Genomic DNA, 24019 nt, shown 5'->3' on the forward strand with positions numbered 1-24019 from the left:
GTCCTAGCCAGTAAGCCGGTGACCCTAATTTCCTCAGCAATATATTTTCTCCTTCAATTTAAACGAAAGTGAAATTTCGTTTTTCCTTAACGCACATCAAACATCAAAAATGGTCACGAAACGTTGAATCCAGACGAATGCCCTCGATTCTTCCAGTAAAAAGTAGGAGAAAAGATTATCAACATCTGTGCATTTCCAAGTCTACGTCGCACCTTTAAATACATCATGACACCAATGGAAGCTTTCATTTTCAAGGCAGGCTTATGAATCCAAAGCTGAAACCATGGTCAATCAAGTAATTAACATTCGAGTGCAGTTCAACATTTTTACTTTCGTTTGTGCCAAAAGTTATAAAAAAACTAATGATTAGTATCAGAGTATTTGGAAATATGCAACTAATGCCTACTTATTTTATTCTTCCTTCACTCGTAGTCGAATAACCATCGCTGTTCTTTCACTTTATTGCTACAATTGTTTCGTAAACTTCCCATATTCCATTTATGTAAATGTTGGTGCTCAGATAAGTTCACACAAGTACATATACACCAGTGCTCTCTGATTCGAATTCTTTTCAAATCCCTGACTCATAGAGCCACCCGCATTCATGTCATCCATTAATTTGCTCCCTGACATTATCCATCTAATTTTCACCCCCTCGGTACCTCAGAAAACGCTCCAGCATCATCGAAACTAGTCCAGAAATTTCTTGTCTACGCCCACCATGTCGACAACTCACTCTTCGTGGTCCGTTATTCAAAGTCATCATGGGTTCTCGAAGGGGCACGTGAGAGGACGGTGGCTGCCCACATTCCCAAGCCCAACGAAGGCACCGCCCATAACGCCCTGATAAAGACGCCAGAGTCAGACGTCCAAACGTCGGCAGGCGCCATCGCACTTACCCATGGGGACTTAATCAGCACTACACGCTAGGAGAACACCAATACCTTTAATATCACCTTCGTTAACTTATCAACCCATTCATGATGACTGAGGCGAATTTATATCCGGCCGACTAGCCATATCGCTTCAGCCTAATCAACAAGAGATTGCTCTTCCGCATCAACATAGGATCACGCATCTTGTTGATTGAGGGACACAAACAATCCCAGACGAAGCAAAAAGGTCAACACCCGGTTTGGGAGCAACAGTTGGGGTTTATGAGGGACGTGTGTGGGTGGAGTCCAACCCTTGCGAAGGCGAGAAAGGGCTGCTGCTGCTGCTGCCGGAGGGTGGGTGGGGAGGTAACAGAGAGGGAAGCAAAGGTCAGGCGGCGTCGCCCGAGAACGATTTTCGGCCCAATGGGTCACGAGGTTAATGGGCCACGAAGGTCCCCCCACCCACCCCCTCCCACGAGAGAGGGAAATGTAATGAACAAGGGCAGATACACGCTTCATCTTGTTTCCCGCATACGGGGAGCTCAACATTCCCGGATGACTGATGTCCGACATGGCGCCCAGCCACTGATGATATAATCACGCCAGGGTGGACCCTGTTACCCCAGGAAGCGATGTAGCAGGGGGATGTTATTTTAGAATACAACGCGTTCATAATTTAGTGAAGGACTATAATGAAAACAAAGGATGCTTTACTTCCTCTACCATTTTCCCCTGGAAACATAGCCTTTACCCACAGATGACATGCATACCCCACGGAAAATCGATACAATACGTCAGCAAAGGAGGCAGGAATATTAACAAACATAATTAGATAAAATGATTGGAGAATTGAGTGGAGAGCTGCGTGAAACCAATCAAAGGATATGATAATGATGATTTACAAAATTGAAGGAAGGAATGCAAGTACCATATTGAAGTAATTCCTTCAGGGTTTTCGACCACTTAAGGCACTCCATAGAGATCGATGATTTGATGCGAGACTCGTGAATAGTCTTCAGGGCCATCGTAGATGACCTGACCAGGTGAACACCCGAACAAATTTAAGCAGGTAGTTATCACGGGAATTATAATGTTTCTTAGTTAAATCTATACTAAATTTTGATATTGAACTTCCCTCTTCAATTAACAATAAAGCCTATTCCTTTTCAATGCATATTTATTAATTTTGGAGCGTGTCTGTCATTCCGTATCCACTTTTTTCTTTTCTCTCTCAAGTTTTGAGCTGCATAAAAGATGTTTGATTTTGTTATACGTGGAATATCTGCATGCTATGATTGTCGTTTTAAAATTTCAGCAATTAATGGAGTAGAGAAAACAGAAAAAGTTTTTTTTTACAATGAAGAAGACAACATGTTGTGGCCAGCAACCCACGAGTGCTTTGTTGTCTAATGGGCTGCATAATCGCCAGGAATCCCGTTCCCCAGCAGTAAATATCATCGCTCTACATATACCTCACCATTAGTGTGTGTGTAAGTACTACAGTGAAGTCGTTCGGCATTGCGGGCACACGCTTTCCTGGAGGTCGGATCCATCACTCATGGATTTGCTTTCCCTGCATCCTCTGAAGGGGCTAGATTATGGAAAGGACTTACCGTAGGCGTGGCCGACCCAACTTAAAATTTCCGTCGACCTGACCCTTGCTCCCTTGAACTATGTACTTTTAATTTAACATTTTCATGGTCACATATTTCGAGAGTATTTCATTTTTTCAGTCCTTGTGTTGAAACTATTTCAGAAATTTTGAATAATCACAGAAGTGTATATATCGCACATTTCTTTCACTTGATTGTTATGAAAGTGAAAACAAACAAAACATTGATTTTTTCAGAACGGTGATTTTATTCGGATTAATTATTCAATTCTTGTCATTGAATTTTTTTAGTTTTCTTTGTAAAAGTAAATTGAGATAAAATATATTAAAAAAGATTCAGGAAAAAAATAATATCCTTCGAATAAAACACTCAAAGCCCGTGGAATAAATTTTTAAACGCAAATTCAAGAAATCATTTTTAATTTATGATTGTGAAGAAAAGTTCCGGAAATTAATTTCTTAGTGATTCAAATCTTTCCACATTATATGTAGGAGCTGAATAATTGACCTATCTAGAAGGCGATACAAAACCACAAGCGAAAACAGAGAAATGGAATTTTGCCATAAAAATTAAGCTTACATCAGCTGAAATTCACGCAAAAATTTTAGGCACGAATTGAAAAAATTATAAACGAGAGACAACGCTTCGCAAATTAAAGAATCACGCTATGTAAACCTTTAATCAAATCCTTACCCCCGCGGTTCGATTCAGTTATTACGGCTCCGATATGAGCCATCTAAAAATACGAATAAATTGGCCAGCTCCTTCGGATAACGTGCCTCCGTTGTCGAAGTGGTGACCTTCCAAGGTCCTTGGGTTCAGCAAATATACGGTTTCCGACCCCTGCACAGTTCTGCAGAACGCCAAGCCGCTGCTGAAACTGGGAGACTCGCAGCCTTTGACGTCATCCTCAGCTAAAGATGCACTTTCGCGCTAAAGCCCGCATCGCGAGGTTTCCGGCAGCGCCGAACGTGATATTGCGAGAGCGATAGGATGATTTCACACCATTCGAGGGCAATGCGGGGTTCTTCCCAACAAAATAATGAGCAGAGTGGCGGAATCAATCGTTGGAGGAAAATATTGCAAAGCATCGATCCCACGTCCGAGGGATACAACTCTTTCTATGCACTCATTTTACAATACCCAGCAATTTTACTACGCATGCATCAACTGAATGTCAAATCAATTACAAATTAAATATATCTAACGGTTCTAGCTTCTCTCATCAGAGTTAAAAATAATAATTTAAGAATTTATTTTGTATTCTTCAACATTTTTAAAATTTACTATATAAATTATCTATGATTATACTATGAAGGGGCTGAAACGCGTACAAAAAGCATTACCGATTTAAAACTATCGGTGTCTTATTGAATTTTTCTGTATTCGTATAGAAAAGCCGTGTAATCATTGGCATAGAACATCAAACTTGAAAATTTATCCAAATTATTTTCTCGCATGAAATGTTTTTGTGATATTAGTGAATGTTGACAAGCGAATTCAATAGGCTCAATACATTTCAGTATGAAAGCTTAATATTTAACAAGCATCACGCCTCAAATATGACAAAATACGACCGGTCGGGCCGCAATGATGCGTTCTCTCCATCGTTACTAGTGCTAAAACTTGGATCTATTGATTTTTTAATTAAATAAGGAACACAAACAGGATGTATTATGAGTTGAAAAATATTTAAACTAAAATTTCTTTTTTTCTGCTGCAATTTATATTTCTCGATCCGTCCACGGTTACTCGCGACCCCTGAATACCTGTGTTCATCGCTTAAGTCTAAGAGTGCCAATGAATTAGGCAACGAGGGAGGAGGAGGCGTTCTTTTGAGTCATGCTGCGCAAAAAGCGGACGCGGGCCGTCCCGGGACAAACTCGCAATGCACCCACACTGCCTCCGCTATTATCTCTGACCTTGGTAGATTTCCTCGCCCGGGAATTTCTTTTAAATATGGGAAACAAATGGCCCGCTCCTTAACAGCCACTTTTAGAATGACAACACACGAGTTCCGTGTCTCGTAGGACACGAGAGGTGCAAGGTTGGGCTTACGTGGGGCAGGCCGGCTTCCTTCATGCATCCGCAGCAGCGCCGGGCAAATTTTCCATTCAAGTCGCTACTTTTAGCAGTGCCCACACGAGGGAGGCACGAGATAGTTCCGCGGATGATATAGGGAAGATTGCTGATGGTCTCCACGGCGAATGGCGTCGCATACGCTCCCAGAAACAGGGTTCGGTGTAATAGCGTGGTTCACGACAATAGCCACTCCAATTAGGAGAATAAAATCACCCATGAGATCTGATGACGGCGTCCACGGTTGGTTGGAACAGGTCGTAAATCGATGAAAAATCGCAGAGAAAATCGAACAGAATTTATTTTTTTATCTAAGCTTGGGCCGAAAGTGTTCCATTAAAATAAAAATAATATCTTAAAAGAGTAGACTTAGGTGGAGAACTGGAGGTTGTAAATAATTTTTTACCTCTTGGAAGTAAAGATGAACATATTTCTACACATTTTTCCGGAGGAAAGGCTATGGAACCAAGCCATGAGGGCTTAACACAGCATAAAAAGGAAAAAATAATATTTTAATGGAATCTCCACGATTGCAAAGAGAGGATGAACAGAAATAACTGCTAAGTTGTAAAGATAATCATTATATCTAAAACAATGACAATTAAATTCGGTAACCAATTCATTATCAAGTTCGATTACTTGAGTGACAATTTAAGGAATAACACGGATGATATCCACAAAACGATACTCAGAAAACTGTTCTTGAATAGATCTTATTTGCTAATGACTCCACTCGTAAATGCGAGTTTTCAACAGCTGCGGAATCCTTCCAAGCTAAACCAGAGTTGGAAGATTCAAAATTCGTTATCGTGGAAGTAAAAACAAAGGTGAAAACTAGCTTAACTAAGCAGACCAGACTAAGCAGTTTTATATAAAATTTATTACGACCTAGGTTTCAATGTTATTAGATGATCTTGAAGGTACAAATGGTGTGAAGTGGATTCGATTAATACATTTTCTGTTAAAAAGAATATTGATGGAAGTTATTCGGCACTTAAAACCCACTTTGATCGATTGTACAGATTTAAATGAGTGATAAATTTTATAATCGTGGAAAATCGAAAGTATTTATTTTAATACGGAAAAATTCTACTCCGTCATTCTTGAATCTTGAAAGACGTTAACCGGATACAGAAACCAGGCAAAGGAAACAACTCACCAGAGTAACGAGAAATCTGTTCGTCATTTCCCACTAGTAAATAAATGATTCACATATTGGGTACATACCAACCTTAATTCTAAAATTCAAACTAGGATACTCTACCTACGGAAATGTTGTTATTCTTCGCATGTTTCAGACGAGAAAGTAACCAGAAGGAAAAACGTTAGTATTGGAAAGTTAGGAGGAGAAAAAACATCAAGCATGCAGAGCTCCTGAGTGCTAAATTATAGGCCTTTTAGAGTGGCTACGTTATTATTCCAGCTCCATTGGAGACAAAGAAAAGACAACTGGTTATATAACAATACCACCGACAGAAAGTCAGGATAGCAATAGGCAAAGCATACTGTTCGGAGGAAACGCAACGATATCACGCAAATACACATTACATAAAGGTGGATTTCACGTTGACCAAAAACATGCGAAGAGATAACTGTTTAGAACATCCAAACACGATATGGCAGTCATACGGAAGCGCGTGACGGCTCTAGACTGAAAGAATACCAGGATAACCATGTAATTTCTACAGAGAGAAGTAAATCGATTATACATCGATGGATATACACGCACCGCTTAAAACAGGAATATGATTGAACATTTTCCCCTTCGTTCAATGAAGCTCATCAACGTCATGTCGGCGTTAATGACATGTATTCCGGTGAAAAGGTGATCATCAAAATTTAATTAAAACTAGGTCGACATTAAAAAGTGTACTAAAATATTTTATCTTGGAATAAAAAGCAGAATGGATTCTTTCAGAAATAGTCACAACGTTGATTGACCGCTTGAACATGAAATTTAATAGAGGTAAATACTGCACTGTATTGGGGATAGTCCAATAAAGCAATTTTTGAACCAACTCATGGAGTATAGACCCTGTAATTAATTTAGGGATTTAAGCAGAAAAACATTTGATTGTATGTCAAAAATATATTCATGACCTATAACTATTACCTATGACCTATAACTATTCATGACCTATATCTTATACATCAAATGCCACATTATTATGATATTGGCAGAATTAATTGTGTCATTAAAATAGAGAAATCCAACATTAATAAGAGAAAATATTACTTGTCCTTCCCAGAGCATATCAATGTCATATAAGAGTATGACACACTGTACAGCCAAATATCCCTTTCAAATTTTGTAAATGTCGTTTCAATTTCGTGACAAATAAAACAGACAAAAATTATGTCGAGTTCATTTTCATATTTCCGAACTTAATTACGTTGAAATAAGGTGTTACTATCCTAAGATTAAATTTTGGTTACGGTTAATTGATATGATAGCGAAAGATATAAAACTCAACGATAAGCTTTCCAATTCACCATAATACCTTCATTAAGATTCAAAACAGCGAATAAAAACATTATATTTGAAATCTGTCAATGAATCGTGGGAGTCATATCATCTAAACAGTCCCCAAAATGTCAATAAACCGGGCTAAAAAAACATATAACGTGAGACTGATTTTTCGCAAATAAGAATTCCTACAATGCCAAATTTGTTTGCAGCTTTAACATTAGGTAGTGAGATCTGAAAAAATTCTACATTATGGATAAAATCACATGAAAAGCTACGAATAGTACCAATTGTGTTTAAACTACGTGAAATAAGAAGTCGCGGAAATTCGCGATTGACAAAATCAAGGAACCACTCATCTTAAAGGGATATATGGCATCGTTAATGAAAAGAAAGACTGGAATCACGTAGTTAATAATTAAAAGCTCTTCGACTACAAGAGCATCATATGTGACTGATGGTTACTGTTCTGGGTGGAAAAAGAACTGTATAACTAAACTAATTACTGCATTCAACAACTTGCAGATGAATTGGGACACATGGCAATGGCAATCATATCCTTAATTATTCCTCCTTGGAGCGCGGCGATTACACCAGCGGCTGTTGGTGGAATTCTCAAGAGAAGGAGGAAGACGGATTGAACGCGCAGTTTCCACGAATCGCAGGCTTATTACTCGGGGCGGGCAGGCACTCAAAGAGCGCCGCTTGTTTATTTATTTACCGCCGCTGCATTCCCGCTGGAAGTCACATTACTCGACGGCCCCACTGACACATGAGCACGGCACGGAATTGCGCCTCCGCTGTCGCCCGCGTCGCGTCGCAACCAGGGCGGACCGCAACGTCGAAAATAATTGCGGGCATCGGGTTTTACGCCCGGCGGGAGGAATAGCGAAGGGGAGGGGGAGATTCCCGGGCACCGGAGAAGTCACGCGACACGAGCGAGGGCCGATGGGAAGGGTGGCTATGTGTGCTACGAAAACGCTCTCCCAAAAGAAGACGCTCTCCTCGAGTGGAAGAAAGAAAAAGTCCGAAGGAGGAAAATGGGCGCGAAAACGACAGCGCTTCCTCCCGATCGTCGAAATGTGCCGCTCGAAAGAGAGGATTAGGCGCAGGGACAAACACAACGGAACGAAGTCGAAGGTCAATGTCACGCACATACCACGATTACCAAGCAGAGCACATAATATATACAAGATCCTTCATGGTGGCTCCGGAGTAACCAAAAGCTGGAACCCCAACTCGAGTATTATAATTTACGAGCGTGCTGCGTCCGCTCCCAGCTGGCTTCCCCCGCTCTTTTCAATGCAAGTCCACAGAGGGATAGGCGCGTTTCTAATTTTAAAATGTAGAAAAAAAAGGCAGGGTCTTATGTACAAATTTAATTGGAATGTTCATGTACAAACTGTGGTCAGAGGACCTCTTTAAACACAACATTGGAAGTAATTGCACTATCCTCTGTTAAACGCACATGATGACTCATACTTACGTATCAACAGGAGACTTGAATGTGGAATCAGCCGCATTTTGATAAAAGTTATTTAAAGAATGCGAGATATTGTTGCAAACGATCAAATGTATCAGTTTGTGCGCCGTTAACGTCAGGAATATTTACCGGTTTTTGTTTTTTTTTAAGTATTTACAAACCAACTTTAAGAAACAATAGCAATATTTAGGAAGTAAGATATGCCGTCGCATGTTCTCTGATAAATTCTGTGCATTTTGGTACCTCATTTGTAGAGTTTGGTTTCGTATAAGTTGAGAAAAAGGTATCTATACAGTAGAAATAATATAGAAGATTACAGAACTCTACTGTAAAAAAGATAGGCTTGTAAGGAGAATTTAGCCAATTCGCCCCACCTTTCCATCACGACCCAAATGGGACTTCCTTCTTCAATTCACAAGGCCCTCTCTCCTTAATTTGAGGGTATTATTGTGGGAAAGGAAAAACTCATCAAATGAAACACCTATTTAATTAAAATCCTGATGCCTCTCCGTGTGTTTTATATTTAACGAATATAAACTTTTCAATCTAAATAAACAACATGAAAACATATTAAATCGTCACAGAAAGACAATCTTGCCCATCACGCGATATTATATGTATTAGCCATTTCATACTTGGTCCCACGCAGTGGCGGATGCAGATTAGGGACAAGGGGGGGAGTTAGTGAGGGGTAACCTACCAGCAGTATTGCGAGTCCGAACAGAATTACTATTCTATCAAGTGTAAATTGGATATTCAAGGGGGGGGTATAGTCCCCTTAGCCCCCCCCCCCCCATAGATCCGCCACTGGTCCCATGGACAGTGGTGAATAATCGCTATATCGTCCATATCTACCATAAGGTTAAAACTACACGAATACGCCACCGCGTTTAACCCACATACCATTGTTATGAGGCCGCCAATCAAAATATGCACAATTATCCATCGAACAAATGCCGGACTTAAGAGAGATTTAGTGGAAAGGTAACATTACTGCAAAAACGTGATAAAACCAAATAAATATAATTATTGCGGACCGAAGATGAGATTTTAAGTAATTCGATTTTAAATGTTTAAGGGACCACAAAAGATTGTTTGTAGAAGTTTTGAAATATATCTAATATCATCATGCGAATCCAAAAAGGTTCATGTGAACTTATACAGCTTTTACGTCCCCAAGAGACTTCGCCTCTATCTAAAGACGAATCAGAAAGCGATGTCAGCGCTGCAAAATGCACATTACTTCAGAAATTTCCTACGTCAAGATACTCATCAAATTTTTTCAGGACAGATTCGCCAGCTGAGGAGTGGCGGATTGAGTGTGATTCCCAACCCACAACATCCCTCTGATGTTTTCTCTGATACCTCCCGCTGCGTAATTTCGGAATCACACTGAATGGACCTTTGAAGAAAGCAGAAACCTAATTCATCAAAAACAATATTTCTCCCAAAATCTATCTCAGATGAGGGCGGTGCTCACACATTGCGGCGAAGTTTGAGAAGCAGAGTAGGGTAGGGTTGGGCAGGGTGGGAGCTTACCTCCCGTGAGTTGGTGAATGCCCATCTTGACTTGCGAGAAATTGCCAGCGCCCAGCTCGCCCTTGATGCGGTAAAGGCCGATCCTGCGGCCCAGGTTCACCTCGGAGCGCCACTTCTCGTCATGCTGCAGACTCCACTGGAGCCTCTCCAGGGGCGTGGACCCGCGGGGCCAGCCAGCGTGCAGGGCCCCGCCACTGCGCGGCTTCTGCTGCGAGTCACTCCCTACGCAAAGAAAGACACACATCGCATATTCAGAACAATAATTAGATAGTAATAATATTATGCAATCAAGGATTGTATCACAGATATCACAGTTGTCGATGAATTCTCGAGACGGCAAAACAATGTGCGTAATATACTGACAATTCATTTACTCAACTTCATAATAACGGAGGCTAAAAAAATCTTATCAGGATCGGAATGACGACAGTAAACCTCTAGCCTACTGCACGCGTTTTAATCGGCGATTTATCACTATAAATTCACTCACACCGAATGAGAAAACCATTTTCATAGAAGTTAACTACACACACTTGTAAAAGAAAGTTCCACAAACATGGCATATCTTCTTTTTCTATGTATTCTGGCTAGATTACCTACATCTTCCCGAGCGATCTATGCTGATATTGAAAAAAACATTGAACATGCCGGCAGTTCAATAAAATTTCACCATGAAAATTTTTCAGTGAACTGAAGATGCATTTGCTTACAAGTTAAGGATAGCAGAATGAACCGATACGTAAAATAGAGAATTTAATAGTTTAGCAAACGATTAACCGTACAATAAAGAAATCAGAGATAAAGACAACAAAAATCATAACTCTTTGACAAAAAATATGAGGATAAGTAATAAAATAAAATCTCACGTGCATAATGTAGACTTATAAAAACAATAAAGGTGAGTTATCACACAAAATCGGCTTACTCGAACTTCGCTGGAATCGATGAAAAGTACGTTTTGATTTGCGTTCGCCAAATATTTGATCAACAATGTTTCTCGAGCACATGTTTGAAATTAATTTGAAAGTGTGTTTGTTTATTTCGTAACTAAGTTCGGTGATGTAAGATTTTACACTTTCCTGGCGAACAGAATATTTAAACCCTCTATCGTAACAGGCTCAACTTTGTGGAGGTTCATTCTAATAAATAAAAGCGAACAAACTATGTATAAATCCACCAATATATTTATGCGGTAGGTACCGCATAAATAAATTGGTGGATTTATGCATAGTTTGTTCGCTTTTATTTTTTAGAATATTTAAACTTTTCTCGGGATTGCCTGCGCGTAAGAAAGTAACCGTGAGAGTGGGTAACGAGTCGGCGCCCGAAACGTCGGCGCTCTTAGAAAAAATTTCCCGCGCGGAATCCCAAGAAAAATTTAAATATTAAGTTCGGTGAGTTTTACGGATGCGATGCAAGCTATTGATTTACGATTCAATTTTTTTTTTAATTAATGGTCTCACTCTAAAGAAAAAAGAAATCAACTATACGCTCCATGGTATCAGGCTCGACTATGTGAAAGTTGATATTCACAAATGAAAAGACGACTTCGTTGACTTCCATTGATTTATTTTCTTGGTACAGTTAGGCCTTTTTCGCTATGCTTGCGTGCTTAATACGTTCAATGGTACTGTACTAAGTTCCGTACCGTTCAATGGCCAAACTGTACCAAGAAAATGAGTTAGTGGAAGTCAACGAAGTCGTCTTTTCATTTGTGAAATCAACTATGTAAATCACTTGACATATACTTGATATCATTTTATAGTGATTGAGTTAAGCTTAATCTAAATCAAAATTACGCATCTATTGAATGTAATCCAATCGTAAATGTGGCCCTCTAGCCATTATCCAAGTATATTACAACTGGTGCATGATTAAATATATTTTAAATCTAATTATTCAACTAACTGAATTTTACACAGCCAATTTCGTACACAATATCCACTAATACCCCCTTACAACTTATCTATTCTATCACTTTACTCCACTCTTTTCTGACAACTTCAACCTGAAACCGGCAATTTACAAACTACCCACTCGCTCAGCCTGAGGTTTTCAGGACAGGTCAGGGTAAAACCCATCAATTTCTGGGGAATTTCTGAGAGATTGTAACGTTTACACGATAGGGGGCCCATTTATTTTTCATTGGGCCATCCGAGTTTTTTGCATGAAGTTCTATCCAGTCATAGTTCGAATTTCGAAGGGTCAAGTTTAATATTTCATTTGGAATTCTTACGAGTTAGATTCAAGAATCAAATCCCCTTAGAGGACGCATTCATCTCGCTCAAACAATCTTTTTTGATGAGGATTTCCTCGTTTAAAACTCACATCATCATGGAATTTTCACGTTAATGTAAATTAGACCGTAATCGACATTGCCATGTATCTCAAGTACGAAATTTCGACCTCAGGACTTTCGCAGATGCCCCTCAATTCGCAGCCTTTACTTTCTTCCTGAATTATCCCGCCGTCGGAAAGACTGGTGTAGTGTAAAACAGGTGCCATAAAAACAATGTCATTTTCGAGAGCACTGACATAGTTTTACATATCATTGCTGCTACGCAGTCGAAGGGTGCAATATAAGATTCCCCAAATCATATCGTCATCACAAAGCATAAGCGAAGGGTCAATTTTTCCCGACTTCTCTGGAACGTCCCACTTGGGTTCCTCATCTACGACGAGGTCACTATATTGTGTTTGCTATCAACCAATATCGTGCCAAATACCGTGCTCTGTCATTTTCTTCTAGTTAAAACCATGAATTTGAAAAACTAAAGTAATACGTTATTTATCTATATCACTATAAACAATCACAAATTTCCGCGGTTCAGACTTCCCTCATTGTCATCGTAAATCGTACTCATCAATTCCTCTCTAGCTGGAGTACAAAACTTAGACGAACGCTTTCTTTGACATCTCAAACACGCAAATGATTAAAGACTTTCCTGCCTTCTTCGCATTATTTGCTGCAATGGCATCATAGGAATAGCCAGATAGGTTCCAAACACTTCTCCAGGAAACTGAGCTAAGTTCTTCTTATAACATATTTACATAACAAGTCGAAAAAGAACTTTTTTCTCTTAAATACATAGATTACATTATTCTGGTTTTGAAATTTAAAATAACTTCATTATTCGTTTTGCTAAGGAACGACAGAATCATATACACTTGGATTAAATTTCACCATCTGTTAAACGAGCAACGCAAAATTAAAAGGATACAAAGAGATAATATTCGAGTTCCATCCATAGATACATCCTTCGATGTTATAAGCATTCGGGGTAAAATAAACAGGAGTAAAAAATCGGATCTTTTAAAATTCTATACAACCCTAGATGGAAAAAGTCAGCGTAAGAGAGTCATAAATGATTTCGTTACCGGAATAAGTGAGAAAATACTTTAGGAAGAAAAGAAACCGCCCCATACTATAAAATACTATTTCAACGCCGAATCACAATTTCGTACAACGTATGGAAAACCGGGTAAGCTAAGGTTAAAGTAATTCAAACTTGGTCTTGGTCTTTTCCTTCATATTAGCTCATCTATTTACTAATGCACGTATATAATCTATACTACATATAAATCGTGTATTTTCGGATCAAGAAAAAATTGCAAATAAATTAAGAAGTGTTTATATCGATTTTATTTTTTCTTTCCGGTTAAACTGTACGACTAGATAATGTTTAAGCATTTTCGTTATTTTACAACAAAATATGTGTTCTAAAAATACGCAAAAGCCATTTTATTAGTCTAAATAAATGTGTGCAACTTACTGTGAAAGACGAATGTTGCAAACGTAGTGGTTTTCCTTAGGTGGAGTTCCAAAGTTCATAAAGTTGACAAAACGGCTAATTTTACGGTGTGCGGAGTCATTTATTGCACTGGCGTATCTACAGTTTTGAATTTTTCATAAAACAAAAGATAAATCAGAATTAAGATTAAAATTTCCTTTACAATTATATATTATTCATTATGATGGCATCCACTGGAGCCCAGATATAAATTTGCGAAGTACAGCGGCATGTCATTTTGACGCTGACAGTAGGTGAAGGTTTATGCGAAAGAAGAAAAGAAAAAAATCATCCGCCTTGACCGGGATTCGAACCCGGATCCCACAATTTCCGGTCGAGTGCTTTATCCAGTTTAGCTACCGAGACGTCGTTCCCCTCTGTGGATGATTTTGGACAGTACCGGACAAGGTGTTGCTGGACTGCTGAGCATATGATGCCACAAGCAGTCCAAATCGTGCGCACAGCGCCACAGCCGGAGAGCTATATTCGTCCCGGTATACTTTAAACTTGAAGGTTTAGTCAAGCAAGTTTTGTTATTTTTTTCTATAAAATTGAGCACAATACGTAATTAACGATGGCCCTAAAACAAAGATTTCATTGGAAGCAAGCTTCAGGAAACAAATCCTCCAGTTGACCAAGTCGATTTATGCAGTAGTGTCTGCCCGCCACGACCGATCCCAACTCCATTACCTGTAACCAATTCGAAGTCCTCGATCTATTCGAAGTCAGCGTAAGAGAGTCATAAACAATTTCCTTGCCAGAATAAGTGAAAATAATATTTTAGGAAGAAAAAAAAACCATCTCGTACAATCAAATAAACGTCTAAGCACAATTTCGTACAACGCATGGGCCAAATAACCGGGTAAGCTAAGGTCAAAACGGAGTAATTCAAACTTGGTCTTGGTCTTCTCCTTCATATTAACTCATCTATTTAGTCGATGGTTTAGTCAGGCAAGCTTTATTATTTTTTTCTAAAAAATTGAGCACAATACGTAAATGACGATGACCCTAAAACAAAGATTTCATTGGAAGCAACACTATCAGCAAGTTCGATGAGTAGTCAGCTTCAGGAAACAAATCTTCCAGTGGACATAGTCGATTTATGCAGTAGTCCAGTCTGTCCTCCACGACCGATCCCAACTCCATTACCTGGGTCCAATTCGAAGTCCTCGATCTGTAAGGGTTCCTCGTCCGAACTCTCCCAGTTGAGCACATCGCGATCGGAGGCGTTGGGGGTGCTTCCCCAGCAGACCTCGTCGTCAAGGGACTCTGCTTCCGTGCTCGGCTCCTCCTCGATGGGGTCGTTGGGGTCGTCCACGAAGTGCACCGTCTTCCGGAAGACGGGCCTCTCCCTGCCGCCATCCATCGCCTGCGGATGCGTCCACGGTTCAGACTGAAGGCCGGGAAGTTCTGGGCCAACCACCCAACCCAGGTCCATTTCGCAACGCACACACACGGCGAGAAAATTGATCCATTCCGACAGAAGGGTTCCTCCCCACGGGGGCTGGACGCATATGTCGCCTGTCGATTGACGAAACCCCCGGACTCAGAGTTTGATACGGGAATGAGGCAACGCGAATCTGCGTTTTGATTGGATTGCCGCGAAATGGATTTCTTTCTCAACGCTGGGCATCGATTCAATTCGTCAAGAGTGCATTTCTTCCGATTAAAACTAAATAGATTCGTTTATAACCTATTATGAAGGGCATTCCTCAGATAACTTCTCGCATTAATAAACCGATTCCCGGCTGATTGAAAGCCTAAAATTGAGTTTCCTCACCACCAAGACCTTGAGTCAGTCTCCATCGTTCTATTTGACTAATTACTTAGTGCTTCCCGAAGAGAGAAACAATTCAATATCTACTACCTACGCGCTTACCACATTTAGTCTCGTTGAAAAACTTGACAGATGCAGTCGATTAGATGACGAAATGAATAAATAGAAGGAAAAATAAAAACATTTTACGCCGAAATTCACAGCTGTGTCACCATTTCCTCAACATTATACATTAATAAACAAGTTGACTTCTCTTTTCCTCACCTACCAAAAGCTTCTGACAAAGAAGATAATTCAGTTTACAATATGCATTAAATACCCAAAGTTTCCAAAGAAAAAACTTTACAAATACATTTGAACAAGTTACACCATGGACAAAATGAAGGAAAAATTAGATAGCATGTCTAAATTAATTTCAGCCAAACCATTTTCTCGACGACTACAAAACCTTGCATAATTACGAAACTTGCTCATAGATGCCTCAACTGCGGGAATTTCTTGATAAAAAAGAGTGAAATCAGAAAGCATAAAAAAACTCCTGGCTTCGAATCTCTTTTTCCAACCCCCTCCTAACTCATAATCTCCATTGGCATTCTCTTTTCTTCCGGGCAAATCTTTTTCCTACCACTGCATTTCTTCCTAGCATTGCAATCTCCTAAGCTTTTTCCATACCAACCGTTGCATACCAAGGCATGTTTTTTTTTCAATAATCATAAATACCTTCCAAGTATCTTTTTTTGAGTTTTCGGCCCGAAATTCTCTCACGCCGACATAAGGATTGTTTTCTGGCCTGAGGTGCTCCTTGAAATCTCTCCATACTTGGCCCATACCACTTCACTTGGATCCACTCAAACGCAATTTTTTTATTAACACTAAGAAACAATCTTGGAATTCACCAATCAATACATTTTAATCGACCACCATCATAACTTAATGCCGATATCACCAATCATGCTAATGCCATTAACTTATATTATAGCGACTGGTCACCACTTGTATTTGCTTTCATTGTGTATGCACCTTAGATACATTTGACACATTTAATTCCGGAAGTTCAATTCCCTCAAAATAATAAACGGAAAACAAAATATCTTTAATGTGCTTGCAGCCAAACCACGAACTCCAAAACGGCATAAGTCTATTATGGACGGATGGCCAGCTTTCATGCATACCTTTACGGATACTATAATTGTCGAGGTTCGCTTTTCATTTACTCGTGAATACATATATATTCATAAATATACCAATGGGAAAATTTCAATGTAATGGCTATAATGTTGATGTACAGAAAAAAAATTTTAGCGTTTACATTTTAAATAAAGAGAGACTAATGATTTATAGGAAATCACGGCTTCAATTCAAGTCCACGCACGATGATTTTTATCATCAAATTTTGGTCAGAATTTCTTCATTTAATCTTATTTATTCCAAACAGTTTATTTCAGCGGCGCAAAAAAAAAACAAAAAAAAGGATGACGCTACATAACTTCTATCCTAAGTGGTCAAAGTTTTGAAAGGGGAAGAGAATCCAAATCGCCATTCATTAGGCCGATGCATCGTCGTAATGATGCTTTTATCTTAAAATCAGAAAAGAGAGATAACGGGACCGAAATCTAATCAGCTCACCTAATTTCCAATAATAGAGTGGAAGTGTCAATATTCTCATCACTTGTGGGCCTAGTCCTTTTCAGAAAATGATTAGTATGATGAGTTGGGAAATTAATCTCCGGTATGGAATCAATTTACAAGGGATGCAATACAATGGAAAGAATTCCTGGATCGAGCCAGCAAAGGCGCTCACACATCGCACGTGGTGGTTCATGGAATAATGTTCAGGATTCGGGATTTCGTAACTCAGCTTCTCGTAATACGTCTTTTTCCAATTTAATCGGCACTTTTTGCAATAAACATAACACATTGGATAAGTACGAAGGCTAACTATTATAGCTTTAATCTTATTGCCGGAATTTTAGAATGCACATATGTTCTAGATTTTCAAAAATGAGGAACGACGCATAGGCTATCGTTAATTTTCTTTGTAACTAACAAGTTCTTGTTATTGAAATCGTTTTCCCGCTTATCGATCGACCACTCGATCGATCGTTCGCTAATTCGATATTTCTAGATAATCGAAGAATAAAATCGACGACAAAATTCCGGTAGTCTTCAAACATCATGGTACATATATTCGCCGCTAATCCATTAATTTTTAACTTTGCTTTCGCCAAATTTAACCTAAACCATCTCAAGCATTTTCAAATCTCAACGTTTTGCCGTAAAAAGCCATCAGATTGTCCAATTCGTCCCACTGGAAAGAAGGATGGGTAACGCTTTCCGAACGACTGTGATACGACGGGTGCAGTGAAGGAGTGCAGTCTTCCCTGTCCACGCAAAAACCAATAAAGTCGACCGTCGCCGCAGATTAGTGCATAAGTAGACAAAGGATGCATAATCGAAAGTTATGGCTCTTTATCATTATTGTATCAACCTCTACCAACCTTCAGCAAAAACGACGAGCAAACCTCATGGAAGAAATCGGTAAATCCAGGATTCCGGTACACATTTTAACCTATTTCACCAACCAAACCAACCTATTTCACACATACGCATCTTGACTGTGAAATTTACCCAAACATTTTCAGAAAAAGCATCAAATTTTACAAAAGTGAACTCGCGTATGATGAATCTAATAATAAATTCTTCATAAACTTTAATTTAAAAATCGGTTATCGTAAGTTCATCCTATACGAATCATATTCTTAGAAACATGAGCAGCTCTACCTGACGGAAAGGACCACCCTATAAAACTTTGAACACCAATGAACTCCCAGAAAATATGTCCCTAACCACTAATGGCAATATAGGGTTTTATGAGTCTACGTACGAAATTCATACCCGCGAGATCTTCAACATAACATTCCTAGCAGCCTATTCGACAAGTATTCACCATTTTTCGTCTCTTTTCTAATGATGCGCACCCCTCATTGGCTCAGTTGAGTGCGATACAATCGAGGAATACGCCTAGGCAACAGAAAGCGTAGTGAGGCTACGTTCAAGCTAAGGGGATATGCCCGAGATATCTACGGCTGCAATAAGAGCATTTTCCCCTTACTGTGATCTGATGCGTAACTCGTTTCCTTTCGAGGTATTCCATTGCAGCGGAGCAGCTGTCAAATTCAGAACCAAAATGGATTTTCTATCGAAGTCTTTTAAATTGAAGCCTAAGTAAGGAAAATATTAAAGATGCTTTCCATCAACTAAATGATAATATTCGAATAAATTATAGGATAAAAAAGTAGTTTTTTTTAATATTACGCATTTTCATCACGCATAATCCACTAATTAATAAGGTTGAAATTCTAAGATTGCAGCCCTCCAAGCTAGTTCCTTCAAACCCCTCCTCCTCCCTCCTTGAAGCCTTCTTTACCAGTCCAAAATAGTAGTGCACGAAACCCTTGGCCTCTCTCGGAGGACTCCTTCAATTCTCACCGTAATTGCATTTCACGCCTAATTATTGCGTCTCTTAAGTTATGAGATGGCCTATCCTCCCAGCGGGTCCTTCTCCGTAGCACGGTTACCCATAATTCCCTGTCGTCTTCTATCCTTTGGTACAACGTGTCGCTTCTCACTCAACCCGTTCGTCTGATCTTCAGCACCCGGCTTCGTCTCGAAGGCCTACAGACTTTTCGGGTCAGGACTTCATATAGCACATGTTTTTTAACCCGTAGAGTGCCAACATCCACACGAATATTTTCACATACCGTTTCCTCGCCTTTATTCTAGCGCTCTGGGAACAAAGCAGCGGCTTTGTTGCCATGGATGCTATCTCAGCTTGGTATCAAAACAATGTTTCCAAAACTTAAAAGAAATAAGTAAATCGTATTGAACTAATGATAAGTGTTTTAATAACACTTTGGACATGAGTTACGTTTTGGCCACGGAGGTATGACTCTTCCAGACCCCCTTTCCCCCGGAATCTCCTCCAAAACGCTCATTTCCTGGCCAAGCGTCATTTCTTCTCGCTTGAATACGGAATTTTCTTGTAAAACGAACACCGCTCCACGCAGAGAAAGCGAGCATTAAGCCTTTCCCGCATCATCCGTAAGTGTTGTGCGCTGTTAGTATGCACAACAGGTTGATAACCGCCACTCTAGCGCGGAGTAACGAGGATTGGCATTCACAGAGGCGTCGACATTACATCACGTTACCTAGATTGACGAATGCAAGGGGCGACAGCGTGTTAGGAACAGGAGATGCTTCACGAGCCACTGGAGCCAAAGAGAGCACTTGAGCGAGGAAAACTACTCGTCATAGAGGGCGTGACTCAACCGGGCGATCCGGGCACCCATCGTCCTCACGCGCAGTACATAGGTACCTATGTAGTCAACCCGAAACGAAGCTGCCCCTGACTGAGAGAACTGCGGTCGCCTCCGTGGAGCGCGTGAATCGAGGGGATGGGGGAGGGGGATCGCCAATTTTTCCCTGCGTTAGAGGCGACACTTGCACCAGCGGAAAGTAGGTCATATTAAATCATATCTATTACGCCTCGCCACGAGAAGGGATTGGGGCTGTCTGTCCGTTGGGGAAGCCTCCGCAAGGGCCCCGAAAAACGGTTAAAATCGTTTCGCAGAAACTTAGCTTTCAAGCACCAAATCCACCACGGAAACTCATTTGACTTCACAAGCATACGAACATTGATGTTTTATCGTTCATAGAGGTGTGCCTGTTACACCATCATAATAAATTTACTTATGGAAATGAAAGAATAAAACTTGTTCACTAATGTTAGTGTTCACTATTTATATTAGTGAACCATACAAAATCATTTCATTACATTAATAGAGAGGTTTCACAGAGTTAAGCCTGAAATCATTAGTTGTATTTGATTTACTTAATTAAAGTAACCCTAAAACAGCGCAGGAGAGCCTTTACATGAGTGGTTTCCACTCAATGTATTCATGATCACAAACATGCATGCCCTGAATATCCAGACGGGACCTGAACCCGGGACCTTCGGTTTGGCCGGTGAGGACTTTACCGGCCACCACCCAAGTCCCTAAGGTCCTCGAGTGCTGAGCATGGAAACGGCATCCCATGTAGCAGGGCCAGACGGAGAGAGAGAGAGAGGCGCTTTTACCTGAGGAAGCAGAGCCGTGCCTGGGCGCCTCTGCATCTGTAGATGATCCCCCTTGGACGTCGCCCTCCTTCGCCTCCACGGCTAGCTCAACCGAGCCAGACTTGCTGACGGCGGACCTGCGACTACTGCCCCCGCCCTTGCCCTTGCCCCCGCCGCCGCCCCGGGCCGCCTCCGACTGACCAGCAGCCATCGCCCGGATGTGACGTCACTTCGTCCCTCGTCACCTCCTCACCACCAACTGTTCAAAAGCAAAGGAAACATAAAATTAATTCGGAGAAAGACTTACTGCTTTCCCGGCGAGTAGACTGCGTGAGGAGTTCTCCGGATCGCCACCGGGTCAGGAACCGCATTAATGCCGACGTTTCGATGTCCGACTCGTTCATCGTCCTCAGGGCTGTGGCAGCCCTATGAACGGATCGAAACGTCGGCATTAATGCAGTTCCTAATCCGGTGGCGATCCCGAGAACTCTTCACACCATAAATTAATACATCTGTATATTCTTCATACAGCATGGGGACATATAAGCGTTTCAGTTAGGCAGCAATTCGTTAGGAATTGCATTTGTAGCATGTTTATGCATGGGCGATGACGTCAGCGGAGAAGTCAAGGCTGGAAGGCTTCGAAATATAGTGTAAGAATGAAGACGAGCAGCAGGAGAGAAGGTGAAACCCTGTGCAGAAGACGGAACATTTTGATCGGCCACGTTAACAGACACGATGAAAATTATCGTCAAAGGACGGAAGGAAGAGAGAAATTGCAGAGGTCCACTACACAAATGTACACGAAATATCGCTATGTGTAAATGCCCCAAATCCTATCTTGTACGTGCGACGTAAATCGATGAAATCCATGCAATCTCATAATTTTACTTCGTTTCCGCAGAGTAAAAAAGGAAGAAAAATCAGTACTGCCAATATATATTTGGTAGGCTTATGATTTCAGTAGAATAGGCAAAGCGAATGAGGCATTCCTAAAACAGAGGTGCCTCTTCATAGTTGGGCAACAGCGCTAAGGAAGCGATTTATGATGGCAATATCTGGAGCATACTTCTTTATGGTGATGAAGCCTGGGCAATGACAGAAACACACGTGTTTAGATTGGAAGCCTTCGAAATGCGGTGAAACAGAAGAATGATGATGGTCAACTGTATCGATCGCGTGAGCAATGAAGTCGGATGATTAAAAAGAAAGTCTTCGGGAGGTAGGCGCCACAACTTCATCGGGCACGTCATGAGGATTGATGGCTTATCGTTGGAAGACAAGTCGAACGTAAGAAAGACAAATTGCGGCCTAATATGAGATACGCAGCAACTCATACAGGATGTAAAGCAGAAGAAATATATCAATTTTAAAAAATAAGCCGAAAAGAGAATTTAGTGGAGGGCTGCGTCAAACCAACCTTCGGTTTGTTTACTCATGATAATGATGAGGATAATACTATTGGCATTTAATGGCATTGATAAGAAGGTGCAGGAATAAGGTGATACTGGTCGCAAATTATATCCGTGTTTAAGGTAAAAGTATGACGGAAATGGAATTCATAGAAGCAGGGTGAAACGTGTTTAGCATCAGTGGGTACCACACAGCTGAGGGGATTCTGGAAATAAGAAGGGAACCCCGCAAGTCGCACAAGACTCGGGGAGATAAATCCCGTACCCCGAGCAGATGAGGTATTTCGCCCTAGGGCTTCCAAATATAGCAACGGAAGTATAGAAATTGAGTATTTTCGTGAAAAATATTGGTGGCTAGAATATTATTTTATGGCGTTGACATTGTTTTAATATTATTATACGGCGAAGAAAGTGGTGAAGCACATTGTTCACTATATTTTTTATATTTTTCAATTTGATAAAATTTGAAAAATAACGAGACCCATATTCCGCTTGTAACCGTAAACTTATAACTTGTAAATAACCGAAGCCCTTATCCCCTAGCGTGCTCAGTCGATGACGTCACGCGCTGTTATCGTGCGCTACCGCTAATCCGTCAGCTCCAATTAGCTCTCCGCATAGGCGCTTTGTCCGTTGCTATATACTCGTTGTCGGTGATGGATTCTTTCCCTCAATGTTCGATTTCCATAAGTGAACGATTGAATGAAAGGGATTTCTAATAGCGTAACTGACTCGTGAAAAGTCGACGACGACTTTTGCTTTTTTATTTGAAACTCGCAAGAGCATGGTGGAATAATCAAGTTTTATTTCGTCGCAACTAATCTTTCCCATCCATCCTTCGAATCCTTTCAATGAATCGTTATTTCGAGTTAAAGAGAACGACCCGATATCAGACTGGAACTTGTATTAAGAACAAATTTTGGGAACCTAATCTACGTAGATAATCACAGGTTAAGAAGTTTTGACCGTTGATCGAGATAAAAGTGAGTGTATATAAATTTTCACTCGAATTTTCAACACCGATACACCAACTCAACCTTGATTCCTTTAATCACTCTAATGGGTTTGAATTCACGGAACGGAACAATTAAATACTTGAAAAAAAACTAAACTTTAATAGCATTGCCTTGTATGCCATACAAATTGGACAGCTGCTGAATCAAAATATTAGCGGCTTTGAAAGTAGGATTATGAAGAAGAGAGAAACACAAATTAAGAGGAGCTCGAGAGATAAGAAGACAATCCGGAGATTAAAAAAAGCTATTAGGTGATGACGACAGCTTGGCGGAGTTAAAATTTGCGTGGGGAGAGGATTCTCAGTCTTACGAATGTTATCGGCTTCCTTTCCCCTAGTTCAATCCCAGAAGGAAACAATTTTGAGTATTTCAGTTCAATTATACGGCTAAAAATTAAGTTTAGAAGCACAGAGTAAGCTTAAATTACGCACGTTAAATCACCTAATGGTGACTCAAATAGCATTTTTACACCCGTAATCAATAGCTTTTTTTAACATCAATTGCTATTTCAGTCACCAGTAGGTGATTTTAAAGTTCCGCTAAAGCGACAAAAGCAATTCGAAACTTACAGGCAAGTCAAAAGCTAGGGCATATAGAGGAGATAGAAACTCCGGCAATCAATAGTTGAAGAGATGATCATTCTTCAAATAAATAATAGTAGAATTGAATAAAGTACTTAAGACTATAGAGCGTTCCACATTTAGTTCACAGTATGGGCTCTTATGGAGAATCGTTTCCCATGTTAATCTCCATAAGGCCAGGAGCGCGGTGTTGTCAATAACAGCACGAAAATTAATGTTGCGTTATGCACTGATTACAAATTGCATTCTAATGTAGAAAGAAATGCTGCA

General features: G+C 40.3%; 1 protein-coding gene across 3 annotated transcripts in view; it reads right to left on the reverse strand.

Annotated features, from left to right (window-relative positions):
• The window catches only part of LOC124166612 (serine/threonine-protein kinase NIM1), a 167512-nt gene that overhangs the window by 88971 nt on the left and 54522 nt on the right, over positions 1–24019 (reverse strand). For 2 of the 3 annotated variants that reach the window (XM_046544209.1, XM_046544207.1), the window contains exons 2-3: positions 20762–20999; positions 10057–10278 (exon numbers count right to left, since the gene is read on the reverse strand). In XM_046544209.1, the coding sequence (XP_046400165.1) occupies positions 10057–10278; positions 20762–20951 (412 nt within the window). In that variant the 5' untranslated portion in view covers positions 20952–20999. Of the gene's footprint in view, positions 1–10056; positions 10279–10981; positions 11065–20761; positions 21000–24019 lie in introns of those variants that run through there. The other variant, XM_046544208.1, reaches the window with a different exon arrangement.

This window comes from Ischnura elegans, chromosome 10, assembly GCF_921293095.1.
Source record: "Ischnura elegans chromosome 10, ioIscEleg1.1, whole genome shotgun sequence".
Taxonomy (NCBI): domain Eukaryota; kingdom Metazoa; phylum Arthropoda; class Insecta; order Odonata; family Coenagrionidae; genus Ischnura; species Ischnura elegans.